Here is an 18,560-nt window from a genome sequence, read left to right as displayed (position 1 = left end):
CCTTCCCTCACCCTTCTCTACCTCCCCTCACCCTTCTCTACCTTCCCTCACCCTTCTCTACTTCCCCACCACCCTTCTCTACCCTCACCTTCTCTACCTCCCTCACCCCTTCTCTACCTTCCCTCACCTTCTCTACATTCCCCCACCCTTCTCTACTCCCTCACCCTTCACTACCTTCCCTCACCCTTCACTACCTTCCCCCCACCCTTCTCTACCTTCCCCTCACCCTTCTCTACCTTCCCTCACCTCCCCTCCCTCACCCCTTCTACCTTCCCTCACCCCTCCCTCCCCTCACCCTTCTCTAGGCCCTCTTCATCCTCTCTACCTCCCTCTCTATCTTAAACTCTTCTTCTTATCTTCCTTTTCCTCCTCCTCTTCCTCCCCCTCTCGTGTAATTTCGTCCTCCACTTGATATAGGTCAAATAGAACTCTTACTAATGGCCTCAGCTCTTCATTAGAGACTTCCATTAAGATTAAACCATTAGGAACGAGGTCTATGAAGATCGGGGTTCATTAAGTTAAACCTATTAGAACTGGGGCCCATTAGAACTGAAACCCCCATTAGGTGCAAAACCCTATTAGGATTCGGATAAGTTCGTCTACCACTGTCTGCCCCGTCTGTTCCCGTCACCAATCTGTGTATCAGTGCCTGTCTCTTAACCCCGCTCCTGTCTACCTCTGTCTGTCCCGTCTGCCCCCGTCACCACATCCCGTATTAGTGTCTGTCTTTACCCCGTCTCCCTGTCTGTCCCCGTCACCAGTCTGTGTATCAGTGTCTGTCTCTACCACACCCGATACAATTACACAGAATCAGAACCTTGGGAGGCAGGACCTGGGTCATCTGGGTCCTCAAGGCTGGCACGATATTGTCTTTGGTGTCTGTGTCTTATCACACACACACACACACACACACACACACACACACACACACACACACACACACACACACACACACACACACACACACACACACACACACACACACACACACACACACACACACACACACACACACACACACACACACACACACACACACACACACACACACACACACACACACACACACACACACACACACACACACACACACACACACACACACACACACACACACACACACACACATGAATGTATTATATGTTTCCATTACGATAACATACTTGTTTATAGAAGAGATTCAGCAATGTTATGTTTTTAACGTATATATACCGTATCTGTAATATCAATATAATGTATATATATTATTTAATTTAGTTGGTTAGATTTAGGTTAAGTTTAAGATTAGGATGGGTTGGATAGGTTAGGTTAGATTAGGATAGGTTAGGTTGGATTAGATGGGTTAGGGTGATCATCTTCAGGTGAAATAAGATAGGGTGGAATCCGTCAGATGAATCGATGGGCCTGTCCCCTCAACTCCTCCCCACAGCCTCTACCTCCCAGCCTCTACCTCCCCCAACCTCTACCTCCCACCTCTGCCTTCCCCCCACAACCTCTACCTTCCCCCCACAGCCTCTACCTCCCCCAGCCTCTACCTCCCCCCAACCTCACCTTCCCCCAGCCTCTACCTTCCCCCCACAGCCTCTACCTCCCACAACCTCTACCTTCCCCGCCTCTACATACACAGCCCTCTACCTTCCCCCACAGCCTCTACCTTCCCCACCTCTGCAGCCTCTCCCCCCCAGCCTCTACCTCCCCCAACCTCTGCCTTCCCCCCAACCTCTGCCTTCCCCCACAACCTCTACCTTCCCCCAGCCTCTACCTCCCCCACAGCCTCCCTCCCCCCCCAGCCTCTACCTCCCCCAACCTCTGCCTTCCCCCCACTGCCCCTCTACCTCCCCCCCAACCTCTACCTCCCCCCAACCTCTGCCTTCCCCACAACCTCTACCTCCCCCAACCTCTACCTTCCCCACAGCAAAATACTTTGGGGTGTCGTGTAAATCTGATGTAACAATGTCCACACAAAGGGAAGGTGGGGAGGAGGGAGAGGGAGGGAGGAGGAGGAGGAAGGGCCTTCATCTCACTAATATGTGCTCACCTGTCATCGGTCAACTCACTCCTCAAGAAACACTGTATTAATCACACCTGGCTAACCTTTATTGTTTAGCATTTATATGTCTGTTTGCCTGTCTGTCTGTTTGCTCCTTTGCCTGCCCTGTCTGTCTGTTTGCCTGTCTGTCTGTTTGTCTCTCTGTTTGCCTGTCTGTCTGTCCATAAAACACTAGACTGGCTCCTTAAGATATCATGCACATTATCTATCTCTATCTATCTATCTATCTATCTATCTATCTATCTATCTATAAAGTAATAGAAAGAAAATGTAAACAAAAACCAAAGCAAACGAACAAATCCCATATCAAACAACCTCTCTCTCTCTCTCCTCCGTGAGGGAATAACTAATTACCCATCCTATGAGATAATTACCTGATTAATGAACTAATGGAGCATCGCTATTCAGTAGTAAACTAGACTATTAGAACACCGGGGAGGTGGGAGGGAGGAGGGAGGAGGAGGAGGGAGGAGGGTAAATTCTCATCTTTGAGTGGTTTCGTTATCATTCTCTTTCTGACGATTAAGACACCCTAGTTTGTTGCATATTAAGCACCTAGCGCTTCACCTGCTCAAGACACCCTAGCTTGTTTCACCTGCTCATTAAGACACCCTAGCTTGTTTCACTGCTCATTAAGACACCCTAGCTTGCTTCACCTGCTGATTAAGACACCCTAGCTTGTTTCACCTGCTCATTAGACACCCTAGCTTGTTTCACCTGCTCATTAAGACACCCTAGCTTGCTTCACCTGCTCATTAAGACACCTAGCCTTCTCACCTGCTCATTAGACACCCAGCTTGTTTCACCTGCTCATTAGACACCCTAGCTTGTTTCACCTGCTCATTACAGACACCTAGCTTGTTTCACCTGCTCATTAGACACCCCAGCTTGTTTCACCTGCTCATTAAGACACCCTAGCTTGTTTCACCTGCTCATTAAGACACCCTAGCTTGTTTCACCTGCTGATTAAGACACCCTAGCTTGCTTCACCTGCTGATTAAGACACCTAGCTTGTTTCACCTGCTCATTAAGACACCCTAGCTTGTTTCACCTGCTCATTAAGACACCCTAGCTTGTTTCACCTGCCTAAGACACCCTAGCTTGTTTCACCTGCTGATTAAGACACCCTAGCTTGCTTCACCTGCTGATTAAGACACCAGCTTGTTTCACCTGCTCATTAAGACACCCTAGCTTGCTTCACCTGCTCAGACACCTAGCTTGTTTCACCTGCTCATTAAGACACCCTAGCTTGTTTCACCTGCTGATTTAGGTATCTCAGTGAAACATGGAACCATCTCGAGTGTCTTCTGTGCCAGGGAGAAGAGACGAGATGTTCACCAAGGCACACACACACACACACACACACACACACACACACACACACACACACACACAGACAGAAAGACAAAATAGACGCATATACTAAGAGACACTAAGACACTTACCAGAGGAGCTATAGTAAACCGACCATCGAGACAGGGATAGACATAGCCAAAGACACAGAGATAGCCAAAGACACAGACATAGCCACGGCAACAGATAGCCAAAGACACAGATATAGCCAAAGATTCAGACATAGCCAAGACACAGACATAGCCACGGCAACAGATAGCCAAAGACACAGATATAGCCAAAGATTCAGACATAGCCAAAGACACAGACATAGCCACAGCAACAGATAGCCAAAGACACAGATATAGCCAAAGATTCAGACATAGCCAAAGACACAGACATAGCCACGGCAACAGATAGCCAAAGACACAGAATATAGCCAAAGATCAGACATAGCCAAAGACACAGACATAGCCACAGCAACAGATAGCCAAAGACACAGATATAGCCAAAGATTCAGACATAGCCAAAGACACAGACATAGCCACGGCAAAAGATAGCCAAAGACACAGATATAGCCAAAGATTCAGACATAGCCAAAGACACAGACATAGCCACAGCAACAGATAGCCAAAGACACAGATATAGCCAAAGATTCAGACATAGCCAAAGACACAGAAGTAGCACGGCAACAGATAGCCAAAGACACAGATATAGCCAAAGATTCAGACATAGCTAAAGACACAAGTAGCCACAGCAACAGATAGCCAAAGACACAGATATAGCCAAGATTCAGACAAAGCTAAAGACACAGAAGTACACAGCAACAGATAGCCAAAGACAGATATAGCCAAAGACACAGACATAGCCAAAAGACACAGAAGTAGCCACAGCAACAGATAGCCAAAGACACAGATATAGCCAAAGACACAGAGATAGCCACAGCAACAGATAGCCAAAGACACAGATATAGCCAAAGATTCAGACATAGCTAAAGACACAGAAGTAGCCACAGCAACAGATAGCCAAAGACACAGATATAGCAAAGATTCAGACATAGCCAAAGACACAGAAGTAGCCACAGCAACAGATAGCCAAAGACACAGATATAGCCAAAGATTCAGACATAGCCAAAGACACAGAAGTAGCCACAGCAACAGATAGCCAAGACACAGATATAGCCAAAGACACAGAGATAGCCACAGCAACAGATAGCCAAAGACACAGATATAGCCAAAGATTCAGACATAGCCAAAGAACACAGAAGTAGCCACAGCAACAGATAGCCAAAGACACAGATATATACAAAGACACAGAGATAGCCACAGCAACAGATAGCCAAAGACACAGATATAGCCAAAGATTCACATAGCCAAAGACACAGAAGTAGCAGCAACAGATAGCCAAAGACACAGATATAGCCAAAGATTCAGACATAGCCAAAGACACAGAAGTAGCCACAGCAACAGATAGCCAAAGACACAGATATAGCCAAAGATTCAGACATAGCTAAAGACACAGAAGTAGCCACAGCAACAGATACAAAGACACAGAGATAGCCACAGCAACAGATAGCCAAAGACACAGATAGCCAAAGATTCAGACAGGAAGAAGTAGCCACAGCAACAGATAGCCAAAGACACAGATATAGCCAAAGATTCAGACATAGCCAAAGACACAGAAGTAGCCACGGCAACAGATAGCCAAAGACACAGATATAGCCAAAGATTCAGACATAGCCAAAGACACAGAACATAGCCAGCAACAGATAGCCAAAGACACAGATATAGCCAGATTCAGACATAGCCAAAGACACAGAAGTAGCCACGGCAACAGATAGCCACACAGATATAGCCAAAGATTCAGACATAGCCAAAGACACAGAAGACACACAACAGATAGCCAAAGACACAGATATAGCCAGATTCAGACATAGCCAAAGACACAGAAGTAGCCACAGCAACAGATAGCCAAAGACACAGATATAGCCAAAGACACAAGAGATAGCTACAGCAACAGATAGCCAAAGACACAGAATATAGCCAAAGATTCAGACATAGCTAAAGACACAGAAGTAGCCACAGCAACAGATAGCCAAAGACACAGATATAGCCAAAGATTCAGACATAGCCAAAGACACAGAAGTAGCCACGGCAACAGATAGCCAAAGACACAGATATAGCCAAAGATTCAGACATAGCCAAAGACACAGAAGTAGCCACGGCAACAGATAGCCAAAGACACAGATATAGCCAAAGATTCAGACAGCTAAAGACACAGAAGTAGCCACGGCAACAGATAGCCAAAGACACAGATATAGCCAAGATTCAGACATAGCCAAAGACACAGAAGTAGCCACGGCAACAGATAGCCAAAGACACAGATATAGCCAAAGATTCAGACATAGCTAAAGACACAGAAGTAGCCACGGCAACAGATAAAAAAAACACAGATATAGCCAAAGATTCAGACATAGCCAAAGACAGAAGTAGCCACAGCAACAGATAAAAAGACACAGATAGCCAAAGATTCAGACATAGCTAAAGACACAGAAGTGCCAGCAACAGATAGCCAAAGACACATATACAAAGACACAAGAGATAGCCACAGCAACAGATAGACAAAGACACAGATATAGCCAAAGATTCAGCATAGCCAAAGACACAAAGTAGCCACAGCAACAGATAGCCAAAGACACAGATATAGCCAAAGAACACAGAGATAGCCAGCAACAGATAGCCAAAGACACAGATATAGCCAAAGATTCAGACATACAAAAGACACAGAAGTAGCCACAGCAACAGATAGCCAAAGACACAGATATAGCCAAGATTCAGACATAGCCAAAGACACAGAAGTAGCCACGGCAACAGATAGCCAAAGACACAGATATAGCCAAAGACAGACATAGCCAAAGACACAGAAGTAGCCACGGCAACAGATAGCCAAAGACAGATATAGCCAAAGATTCAGACATAGCCAAAGACACATAGCCAGCAACAGATACTAAAGACACAGATAGCCAAAGATTCAGACAAACCAAAGACACAGAAGTAGCCACGGCAACAGATAGCCAAAAGACACAGATATAGCCAAAGATTCAGACATAGCCAAAGACACAGAAGTAGCCACGGCAACAGATAGCCAAAGACACAGATATAGCCAAAGATTCAGACATAGCCAAAGACACAGAGCCACAGCAACAGATAGCCAAAGACACAGATATAGCCAAAGACACAGAGATAGCCACAGCAACAGATAGCCAAAGACACAGATATAGCCAAAGATTCAGACAAGACAGCAAGAAGCAGCACAGCAACAGATGCCAAAGACACAGATATAGCCAAAGATTCAGACATAGCCAAAGACACAGAAGTAGCCACGGCAACAGATACAAAGACAAGATATAGCCAAAGATTCAGACATAGCCAAAGACACACAGAAGAAGTAGCCACGGCAACAGATAGCCAAAGACACAGATATAGCCAAAGATTCAGACAATAGCAAAAGACACAGAAGTAGCCACGGCAACAGATAGCCAAAGACACAGATATAGCCAAAGATTCAGACATAGCCAAAGACACAGAAGTAGCCACGGCAACAGATAGCCAAAGACACAGATATAGCCAAAGATTCATACAGCAGCAAAAGACACAGAAGTAGCCACAGGCAACAGATAGCCAAAGACACAGATATAGCCAAAGATTCAGACATAGCCAAAGACACAGAAGTAGCCACAGCAACAGATAGCCAAAGACACAGATATAGCCAAAGATTCAGACATAGCCAAAGACACAGACAGCCACAGCAACAGATAGCCAAAGACACAGATATAGCCAAAGATTCAGACATAGCTAAAGACACAGACATAGCCACAGCAACAGATAGCCAAAGACACAGATATAGCCAAAGACACAGACATAGCCAAAGACACAGAAGTAGCCACACAGACAGAAACACTTACCTAAGGAGCTGGTAGACCAACATACAGGAGAAGATGGAGACGAGAATCCCGATGACGGAGAGGCCAAACAGCGCCCGCAGACACGAGTACAGCGGCCCGTGGATGACGTCACAGTTACTCCCGCTGCTCACTAGTGCGAAGTCGTAACGCACTGTGGGAGAACCAATCAGAACACACTATGATGTACACAGTAAAAGAGGGAGTACTGTTATGTTTGTAAGACCATGTAGTATAATTTTCACATTATATGCTCTATAACTGACGAGAATCTAATGAATAATAATAATAATAATAATAATAATAATAATAATAATAATAATAATAAAAGTAATAGTTAGGGTTGTTGTGGTTTATTTAATAACAATAACAGAAGCAATCACACCCTCAAGGAAGCTGATAATCTTATTTAAACTATATACAGATATCCTGAGGTGTACAAGACAAACAAACTAACAGACACACCAGTATAATCACCCCTGAAGAAGATAATAATTAATGTAGATACAGCGAGCACCTGTGAGTAGAGACATAAACGTTAATAACATCGACACTGCCACACACAGAGGTGAGTTATGGGCACGACGCGTCCAGCTGGCACTCAACCTCCTTAACACCTGAGGGGGGGGGGCGTGGTCAACTCTGCCGGTAGCTCTGTGAACGGTGATCTTCACTGACTGATTATTGCTGCTCGTGAACATTTGTATGAAACATTACGTTGCCCTTATACCATTACTTGTTGTGTATGCATACCTACTTCTCTACACTATCTTCATGTACCAATACTGTAAAATACACGGTCATGTATTATGTATAAACCTAACATTACCGTTAACACACATAACGTATGTATTTTACAGTTACAACTCGGTGTGAGGGCGGCGGGCGGGCGGGGGGTCGTGGACTGTGATAGGTCAATAATCAATTCACTTCACACAAATTAATAACAATGAATGAATTTATTTTAAACCATAACGACGCGGCCAATGGTTCCACTCATAAATATTGACGATGGCGGTGTGTGGCAACAATGTTTACTATAATTTGATGACGATATTTCCTGCTTGTATAAACGAGTTCGATAATTAAACGAGGCACACCATTTCACCTAATAGCCTGTCCAAATATATCCTATAGGAATTTTGCTGTCCATATATCGGTCTATATCATATACTATCCATCTTATACACGACAGGACTCAAGTATATATTATCCATTCCTATCCTAACACCAATGACCTTCTTTTAAATGTAATACGGAATTATGACTCCATCTACCTGTCCCCCACATTAAATTGTACACTTTGATTCATTAACCATCCTCTTCCATCTCATTAATAAGTTTTTGCTACAGAGCTTGACTATTCTATCCAGCTATCTATCTATCCCTCTACCATAACTAACCTAACCAAACTAAACCTAACCAAACCAAATCTAATCTAACCTAACCTAACCATACTAAAAACATATGAGCATTAACGTACCATCCTGGCTAGGGTCGAGAACACCTGTGTAGGGAGTACAGGTGCAGGACTGGGAGTGGGGGAAGAACTCACACTCTGGAAGGGTCTGTAGGCGGTTCATGTGGAGGACGGTGGTAGTGACGGTGACGACGACGCACAACACCGCGCACACCAGACACAGACACCCGCTCACCTTGATCTGTAGGAGGTGTGAACGAAGGAACATGCATTAGTATATGATATGTACAGGTGTATCCAGCCACCGACTCGACACGGTACAGTAAACGGGTGGAGATAGTTTATTAGTGGAGGTAGTTTATTAGTGGAGATAGTTTATTAGTGGAGGTAGTTTATTAGTGGAGGTAGTTTATTAGTGGAGATAGTTTATTAGTGGAGATAGTTTATTAGTGGAGATAGTTTATTAGTGGAGGTAGTTTATTAGTGGAGGTAGTTTATTAGTGGAGATAGTTTATTAGTGGAGATAGTTTATTAGTGGAGGTAGTTTATTAGTGGAGATAGTTTATTAGTGGAGATAGTTTATTAGTGGAGATAATTATTGGTGGAGGTAGTTTATTAGTGGAGATAGTTTATTAGTGGAGGTAGTTTATTAGTGGAGATAGTTTATTAGTGGAGATAGTTTATTAGTGAGATAGTTTATTAGTGGAGTGTAGTTTATTAGTGGAGATAGTTTATTAGGTGGAGATAGTTATTAGTGAGGTAGTTTATTAGGGAGATAGTTTATTAGTGGAGGTAGTTTATTATGAGATAGTTTATTAGTGGAGGTAGTTTATTAGTGGAGATAGTTTATTAGTGAGGTAGTTTATTAGTGGAGGTAGTTTATTAGTGGAGATAGTTTATTAGTGAAGATAGTTTATTAGAGGAGATAGTTTATTAGTGGAGACAGTTTATTAGTGGAGGTAGTTTATTAGTGGAGGTAGTTTATTAGTGGAGATAGTTTATTAGTGGAGATAGTTTATTAGTGGAGGTAGTTTATTAGTGGAGATAGTTTATTAGTGGAGATAGTTTATTAGTGGAGGTAGTTTATTAGTGGAGATAGTTTATTAGTGGAGATAGTTTATTAGTGAAGATAGTTTATTAGAGGAGATAGTTTATTAGTGGAGACAGTTTATTAGTGGAGGTAGTTTATTAGTGGAGGTAGTTTATTAGTGGAGATAGTTTATTAGTGGAGATAGTTTATTAGTGGAGATAGTTTATTAGTGGAGATAGTTTATTAGTGGAGATAGTTTATTAGTGGAGATAGTTTATTAGTGGAGATAGTTTATTAGTGGGGATAAATCTTATTTTATTTATTCCCCTTTCCCCTCAGGTCACCCGCCACCCTCACCTGCTAACAGATAATTAACCAACCATTAGAGAATTTACTACAGGTATATGCCTTCATAAACACTAACGACCCATAACTCAACCGATTCTGGGTACTACTACTACTATTATTATTATTACTACTACTACTATTACTACTACTATTAACAATAACAATAACAAAAAACATTATAATATTACAACACAGCTAGCTTACGTTGGCTTAGGTTAGGTTAGGTTAGGTTAGGTCAGGTTAGATTGGGTTGGGTAAAGTTAAATTAGGGCAGATTAGATTAGATTAGGTAAGGTAAGGTAAAGTCACAGTATGTAATTTGAGCGTTTGATGAAATAAAAAGATAAATGGTGAATTGTGCTCAGGAGTGCGGGCTTTTTGCGACACACTGTAGATTGATAGTGACAGATACACTACAACAGGAGGACTCGGGGGGGGGGGGCTGAATTATTCCCGGCATCAGACGAAACACAAGGTATACAGTCTAGGTTAATTAAACTAACTAAACTAATCTAACTAACTAACTAACACGAGACAATCAAACAACCCAAACCTAACTTAAACTAACTTTAACATGACTTAATCTAACCTTATCTAAATTAACCCAAACTCTAAATAAAGCTAAACTAACCTAACCTAATGCTACTAAGCCTAACCTAACCTACATCCACACACACACACACACACACACACACACACACACACACACACACACAGACCAAACATCAGTACACACGCAACAAAGAGATGCAACACAAACCATATTGGAAGAACTATACCGTGAACAGGTCCAACGATTCATTTATATTCTAGACAAAACCAACCAACCAAACTAAACCAATGCCCCTAGGATGATTCTGGTTAAGGCAGGTGAGGTTATTTTGGAGTCGACGGCTTTAAAATAATAATAATAATGACTGTAGTAGTAGTAGTAGTAGTAGTAGAAAAATAGTAGTAGTAGTAGAAAAAATAGTAGTAGTAGTAGTATCACAATCCCTACTTACTGACGTTAGCTGGTAAATATCCATTTACAAACACACACACGTACTCGTAACGCACCCGTGAGCCACATCGGCATCTGGGCACCTTTGTCTGACCAGGTAAACACACACACACACACACACACACACACACACACACACACACACACACACACACACACACACACACACACACACACACACACACACACCTACTGTTGACGCAGCTGAGCAAACAAATAACCATTTCGCTACTATATGCCAGACGCTCCCCCGGCTTGACACAACCACTCTCCCTGCTTACCTACCAGCCCCCCTTCCCACTGACTCAGTAGAAGAATTTGAAGTAGCAAAACGCCTGGACAAACTAAAATTAAAACGCTCTACCACCCCCATTGACTTACCAATGAAACTCTTCAAGGAGTTCTCCCCGGAGCTTGCTAAACCCCTATGCTCCATCATCAATGCTTTTCTCAGTCAAGCCAGATGCCCAGCTGACTGGAAGACCTCTTATGTATCACCAGTGCCCAAGTCAACCAGCCCACAATCCTTAAATCAGCTACGACCTATTGGGTAATCACCCCAATACTCCAGCCTAATCTGTGAAAGTTTTGTATTCGACTGGCTTATAAAGGATATTGCAGGAGTCGTAGACACCAAAGCAATTTGGCAACATGAAAAACTTCCTCCACCACTCACTGTCTTCAGCTTTCTCGATTACATATACCGCCATCTCGGAGAAACGAAAACGTCTGTAGCTAAGCCGCCTTCTATTGATTTCACTACAAGTATCTGACCTAGTCGACCACAACATATCTACCAACAAAGCTATTGACCTCGGGCTTCGGAGAAGTCTTATACCATGGCTTACAGACTTCCTCAGTGACCGACGCCAAGCTGTACGCTTCCGAGGGGCTGTCTCCACCTTTCAGTCACTCACCTGTGGCGTCCCCCAAGGCACCAAGATGGGACCACTCTGCTTCCTTATGCTCATTAATGATGCCCTAAGAGAAAACCCTGCTCGCTGGAAATATGTCGACGACTCCACCATTGGGATCAGCGTCAACAATTCTGCTCCCAACTATACCGCCCTTCAGGATTTATTGAACAGTCTCCAAAACTGGGCCAACCAACAACCATGTCACCATCAACCATACCAAGACCATGGTTATGCACATCAACCTCTCCTCCGACAATGTCCCACCTACTTCCATTACTCTAGGTCCGAACACACTCCAGGTTGTAGATTCCACGAAGCTCCTCGGCGTCACCATAGACAACAAACTAAATTGGAAACCACACGTCAGTGAAGTTGTCAAATCCTCCAGTTTCCGTCTCCACCTCCTCCGCCGACTCAAGTCCCTCGGAGTTCCTGCACCCGAGCTCCTCGGTGTTTACACAACATTCATACTTCCCAAGCTCACCTATTGTATGCCTCCCCCACCTGGTCTTCCTCCCTAAATGCCACACAACGTAAACACCTAGAAAAAGTGCAAAAGAGGGCATGCAAGATTATTCTCTCCACTTCCTACTCCACATATCAAGAAGCGCTCAACACACTGACCCTTTCGACTCTCACTGACCATCACCACGACCTCATCTGCAAATTTGGTAAGAAGCTTACACCATCTCGACACTGGCTCCTCATTACTACCTGAGATCCCTAGGTCCGGAGAATTGCTGTTCGACACTCACAACCGATCCAGCCCATACGTGCACGAACTGATCGCTATAAGAACAGCCCAGTCCCAACCATTGTAAAAATTATCAATAACTTGTAATAAACCAGTGTATTCACTCCCAGTAAACACTACTCCTTGTACTGTCACTATGTTGAAATGCACTGTAGTTTGAGCTTTTCCCCATCTAGTTATTATATATCTTATTTGTGTCACTTATGTTACTTGTATATTATTTGTAATTCGAAACCCATTCCCCAAATATGTAACTGTATATTTTCAGCCTTCTGGCTGCCAAGTTCTTTCAATAAACCGTTAATTATTATTATTATTACACACACACACACACCATAACAATAACTTGTAGTACTCTTATATACACAAACCCTTACCTACCTTACTATTTAATATTATTGTTATAAAAATCCACAAATAACACATAAAACTACACTGGACACGAGGAACCTGGGAGCATTAGGTGGTGGAGAGGAGGGCGGGGAGGGGCGGGGGGGAGGGGCGGGAGGAGGGACGGGAGGGAGGACGGGAGGAGGGACGGAAGACGGGACGGGAGAGTGGGGCGGGAGGAGGGTGGGAGGAGGGGCGGGAGGAGGGGCGGGGGAGGCGGGAGGGCGGGAGGAGGGGCGGGGGGGAGGGGCGGGAGGAGGGACGGGAGGACGGGAGAAGGGGATGGGGAGGACGGAAGACGGGACGGGAGGTGAGGGACGGAGGGGGCGGGGAGGAGGCGGGAGGAGGGGATGAAGAAGGACGGGGGAGGGACTGGAGGAGGGGCGGCAGACGGGACGGGAGAGAAGGGTCGGGAGGAGGGGACGGGAGGAGGGGACGGAAGACGGACGGAGTGAGGGGGCGGGAGAAGGGGCGGGAGGGAGGGTGGGGGAGGACGGGGGGAGGGACGGGGGAGGGACGGGGGGGTGAGGGACGGGGAGGAGGGGCGGGGAGGGACGGGGGAGGGACGGGAGGAGGGACTGGAGGAGGGGCGGCAGAACGGACGGGAAAGGGACGGTGGAGGGACGGGGGAGGGGCGGTGACGGGACGGGAGAAGGGACGGGTGGAGGGACGGGAGGAGGGACGGGGGAAGGGACGGGAGGAAGGGCGGAAGGAGGGACGGGGTGATAATAACAGCTCCTCGTGGTTCTCTAACAGTAGACGAGGTGAAGGAACTAAGCCGAGGTGTCCAATCAAGAACGTTCTACTGTGTGTGTTCGGATGGATGACGTGACACCCCACCCCAGGTTACTTTTCCCCTTAAGATTAACCACCCTCGGGCTAAGTTAACCTAACCTAACTTAACGTAATCTACCTTAACTTTAACTTAAGCTAACCTGACTTAACGTAATCACCATAACTTTAACTTAAGCTAACTTAACGTAATCTAACATAACCCACTTCAACATAAATAGATAGAGAGATAGATAGATAGATAGATAGATAGATAGATAGAGAGACAGATAGAGAGATAGTCAATCAAGTCAAATCGCTATAGAAGTTTACAATTAGTTCAGCATACATATAGACACCGACGCAGGCAAACAGTCTACATACACAGCTCAGGTATACAATTTCCAGTGTATACCTTAACAGTGCAGGTATACAAACAATGGTATACAGTATAGCATCTCGACCAAGGATAACCAAAACAACAACAACAACAACAACAACAACAACAACAACAACAACAATAATAATAATAATAATAATAATAATAATAATAATAATAATAATAATAATAATAATAATAATAATAATAATAATAATAATAATAATTCCTCAGACAGACACCAACTACAGGTTTTAGCCTTATATACCCCCTTCGATTTGAGGGTCCGGGAGGAAGGGGGGATTAATAAAAATATATAAATAAATCAATAAATAAATAAAAAATGAAAAATAAAACAATGGGAGGGGAGATACGTACACGCAGTCACCGTGAAACAGTCCCTCACACACACACACACACACACACACACACACACACACACACACACACATTAAAAATCAAGAAAAAATACATTCACTTAATAATAATAACCTATAATATACACACAGGTAAATAAGGTGAAATTAATTGACATAATCACTTAAGTTCTATACAGTATACAGGTGATGATGGTGCCCGTGGTAAGAGACTTCAAACTACCTGCGGGTTATATAGCACCGTTCACCCTGCAAGACTTCGGTGCTACAGAAGAAAACAGTGAAAAAATTGGTCGCCTTCTGCAGTTTTCAGTGTTCTTTCCCCCACCACTGACTTGGCCTTATCGCATACTAACCTTCATACAACCTAACCTAACCTAACCTTCATACAACCTAACCTAACCTAACCTTCATACAGCCTAACCTAACCTTCATACAACCTAACCTAACCTAACCTTCATACAACCTAACCTAACCTTCATACAACCTAACCTAACCTAACCTTCATACAACCTAACCTAACCTAACCTTCATACAACCTAACCTAACCTAACCTAACCTTCATACAACCTAACCTAACCTTCATACAACCTAACCTAACCTAACCTTCATACAACCTAACCTAACCCTTCATAATAAATTTATCTAACCTAACCTAACCTTTCAACAACCTAACCTAACCTTCATACAACCTAACCTAACCTATATACGAATTGAGAAACATTTTAAGCATTTGTGAATTCGGTTTTTGTCTTAGAGTTATGGGGATGGGTTAGGTTAGGTTGACGTTAGGGTGGATGGGTTAGGTTAGGTTGACGTTAGGGTGGTTGGGTTAGGTTAGGGTGACGTTAGGGTTGTTAGTTAATCTTCTGGGTGAAATAAGGTTAGGGGGTTTCGATCTTCACGTGATCCTCTACCCATCGAGAGAGAGAGAGAGAGAGAGAGAGAGAGAGAGAGAGAGAGAGAGAGAGAGAGAGAGTGTGTGTGTGTGTGTGTGTGTGTGTTTTGGTGGCACGCGTCCAAGACTCTTCAAGAGGGCTCTACAAGTTCTCATTTCTAAATTCAAGGAGAGACTCGAGTACACGACCTGCTACCGATAATCACCACCACCAAACTCACACAATCTAAACACCGATTTTTGTTGTTGTTTTTCACCTTTATAACCTAACCTGACCTAAACTAACCTAATCAAACCTAACTAAACCTGAATCTTGGCAAGGATTGATATACTTCATATGTTAACGTGGTTTTTATGGGTGAAATACAAGAGACCCAGAGTGATAATCTGATAAAATAAACTAAAAAAAAAACAGGACCCAAGGACGAGAGATGTGTCAGGGTGAATTGGTTGGAGAGAGAAGAGGGAGAGGGAGGAGGGAGGGGAGGAGGGGAGGGAGGGAGGGGAGGGGAGGAGGGAGGGGAGGGGAGGGGGAAAGGAGGGGAGGAAAGGAAGGGAGGGAGAAGGGGAGGAAAGGAGGGAGGGAGAAGGGGAGGAAAGGAAGGGAGGAGGAAAAGAGAGAGGAGGGGAGGAGGGGAGGAGGGAGAGGAGGGGAGAGAGGAAGAGAGGAGGAGGGAGAGGAGGAGGGGAGGAGAGGGAAGAGAGGGAGGGGAGGAAAGGAGGGGAGGGGAGGAGGGGAGGGGAGGAAAGGAGGGAGGGGAGGGGAGGGAGAGGAGGGGAGGGGAGAGGAGGAGGAGGAGGGAGGGAAAAGGGAGGGAGGGGAGGAAAGGAGGGGAGGGGAGGAAAGGAGGGGAGGGGAGGAAAGGACGGGAGGGGAGGGGAGGGGAGGGAGAGGAGGGGAGGAGGGAGGAGAGGAGGAGAGGAGGAGAGGAGGAGGAGAGGGAGGAGAGGGAGGAGAGAGGGGAGGAGAGGGAGGAGGGGAGGAGAGAGGGGAGGGAGGGGAGGAGGGGAGGGAGGGGAGGAGGGGAGGAAAGGAGGGGAGGGGGTAGGAAGGGGAGGAAAGGAGGGGAGGAGAGGAAGAGAGGAGGAGGAGAGGGGGAGGAGAGGAAGAGAGGAGGGAGAGGAGAGAGGGGAGGGAGGAGGGAGGAAAGGAGGGGAGGGGAGGAAAGAGGGAGGGGAAGGAAGAGGGAGGGGAGGGAAGAGGAGAGGAGGAAAGGGAGGAGGAGAGGAGGAGAGGAGGAGAGGAGAGAGGGGAGAGAGGAGAGGAAGAGAGGAGGAGGGGAGGAGAGGGAGGGAGGGGAGGAGGAGAGAAGGAGAGAGAAGGGAGAGGAGGAGGAGGAGAGGGAGGGAGAGAGGAGAGGGAGGAGAGGAAGAGGGGAGGGGAGAGGAGGAGGGGAGAGGAGGGAGGGGAGGAGAGGAGAGAGGAGAGGGGAGGAGAGGAGGAGGAGAGGAGAGGAGAGAAGAGAGGAGAGGAGGAGAAGAGGAGGAGAGGAGGGAGAAGAGGGAGGAGAGAGGAGAGGAGGAGGAGAGGAGGAGGAGAGGAGAGGGAGGAGAGGGGAGGAGAGGGGAGGAGAGGAGGAGAGGAGGAGAGGAGGAGAGGAGGAGGGAGAGGACGGGAGGGGAGGGGAGGGGAGGGAGGAGGGGGAGGGAGGGAGGGGAGGGAAAGGAGGGGAGGGGAGGAAGGAGGGGAGGGGAGGAAAGGAGGGGAGGGGAGGAAAGGAGGGGAGGGGAGGAAAGGAGGGAGGGGAGGAGGGGAGGGGAGGGGAGAGGAGGAGGAGAGAAGAGGGAGGAAGAGAGGAGGAGGAGGAGAGGAGAGGAGATGAGGAGGGGAGGGGAGGAGAGGGGAGGAGGAGGAGAGGAGGGAGGGAGGAGGGAGAAAGGGAGGAGAGGAGAAAGGAGGGAGAGGGAGGGGGGAAGAGGGAGGGAGGACGACCTTTTCCTCTTTTAAATTTAATTCTTTCCTTCCTCTCCTCCTCTCTCTCCCTCCCTTATTAAATTCTGTTAAAGAGAGGATGAAATGTATTGATTTCTGGGGTCGTGACAGGGGGATGCCCTCTGTGTGTGTGTGTGTGTGTGTGTGTGTGTGTGTGTGTGTGTGTGTGTGTAGTGTTCATCTTACCATCAATGTTGTCACTACGCAAACAAGGTTAAAGTCTCAATTGGGTATATAAACAAATTTTATAGGCCGCCTCCCCCCAAAAAAATAATAATAATTAAAAGCCAGTTAAATATTATTATTTTGTTTTAGATTATTTACCCCCAAAAAGAACAGTTTTAATCTATGTTATCATTAGTGTATAGAACAGGGACGATACATGTACAAGTTCCCCCGACTACTACTTGTTGTGTTAGGTGCTTCAGTTGAGTGTTTATGAAGCACAGAGTTCGTCTTCGTCTCTACAACAGACAACACTTCTGTAGCCAAGTCTTAGTCAAGGGCCTCAATAAGAGTGCTTCTTTTACTTCAAGTTGTGCCTGTGTATTGTCCACCGCCCTCCCCCTCCCCCACCCCCCACCGCCCCTCCCTCCCCTTACATCGTCCTCCTCCCTCTCCCACAGTCCTCCTCCCACAGTCCTCCTCCTCACCATCCTCCCCCCTCCCCCACCGTCCTCCCCTCCCTCCCTCTCCCCACAGTCCTCCCCCTCCCCTCACCGTCCTCCCCCTCCCCCACCGCCCTCCCTCACCGTCCTCCCCCACCTCACCCTCTCCTCCTCCTCACCGTCCTCCCCCCCCCACCGTCCTCCCCCTCACCATCCTCCCCCTCCCCCACCGTCCTCCTCTCCCCCACCGTCCTCCCCTCCCCCACCGTTCTCTCCCTCACCGTCCCCCTCCTCCACCGTCCCCCTCCTCCACCGTCCCTCCTCCACTGTCCCCCTCCTCCACCGCCCTCCCCACCTTCTCCCATATCAAACAACAATCACCAAATCTA

At 46.1% G+C, this 18,560-nt stretch overlaps 1 protein-coding gene across 4 annotated transcripts in view; it reads right to left on the bottom strand.

Moving 5' to 3' along the window:
• Nucleotides 1-18,560, bottom strand: part of LOC121854693 — a 134,820-nt gene that overhangs the window by 27,521 nt on the left and 88,739 nt on the right. For all 4 annotated transcript variants that reach the window (XM_042349404.1, XM_042349406.1, XM_042349405.1 and 1 more), the window contains 2 exons: nt 8,827-9,004; nt 7,347-7,497 (listed from right to left, as the gene is read on the bottom strand). In XM_042349404.1, the coding sequence (XP_042205338.1) occupies nt 7,347-7,497; nt 8,827-9,004 (329 nt within the window). The remainder of the gene's footprint in view (nt 1-7,346; nt 7,498-8,826; nt 9,005-18,560) is intronic.

Source organism: Homarus americanus, unplaced genomic scaffold (assembly GCF_018991925.1).
Source record: "Homarus americanus isolate GMGI-L3 unplaced genomic scaffold, GMGI_Hamer_2.0 scaffold53233, whole genome shotgun sequence".
Classification (NCBI taxonomy): Eukaryota; Metazoa; Arthropoda; class Malacostraca; order Decapoda; family Nephropidae; genus Homarus; species Homarus americanus.
The sequence above is the reverse complement of the archived record's forward strand: the minus strand, read 5'-3'. Positions and strand labels throughout refer to the sequence as shown.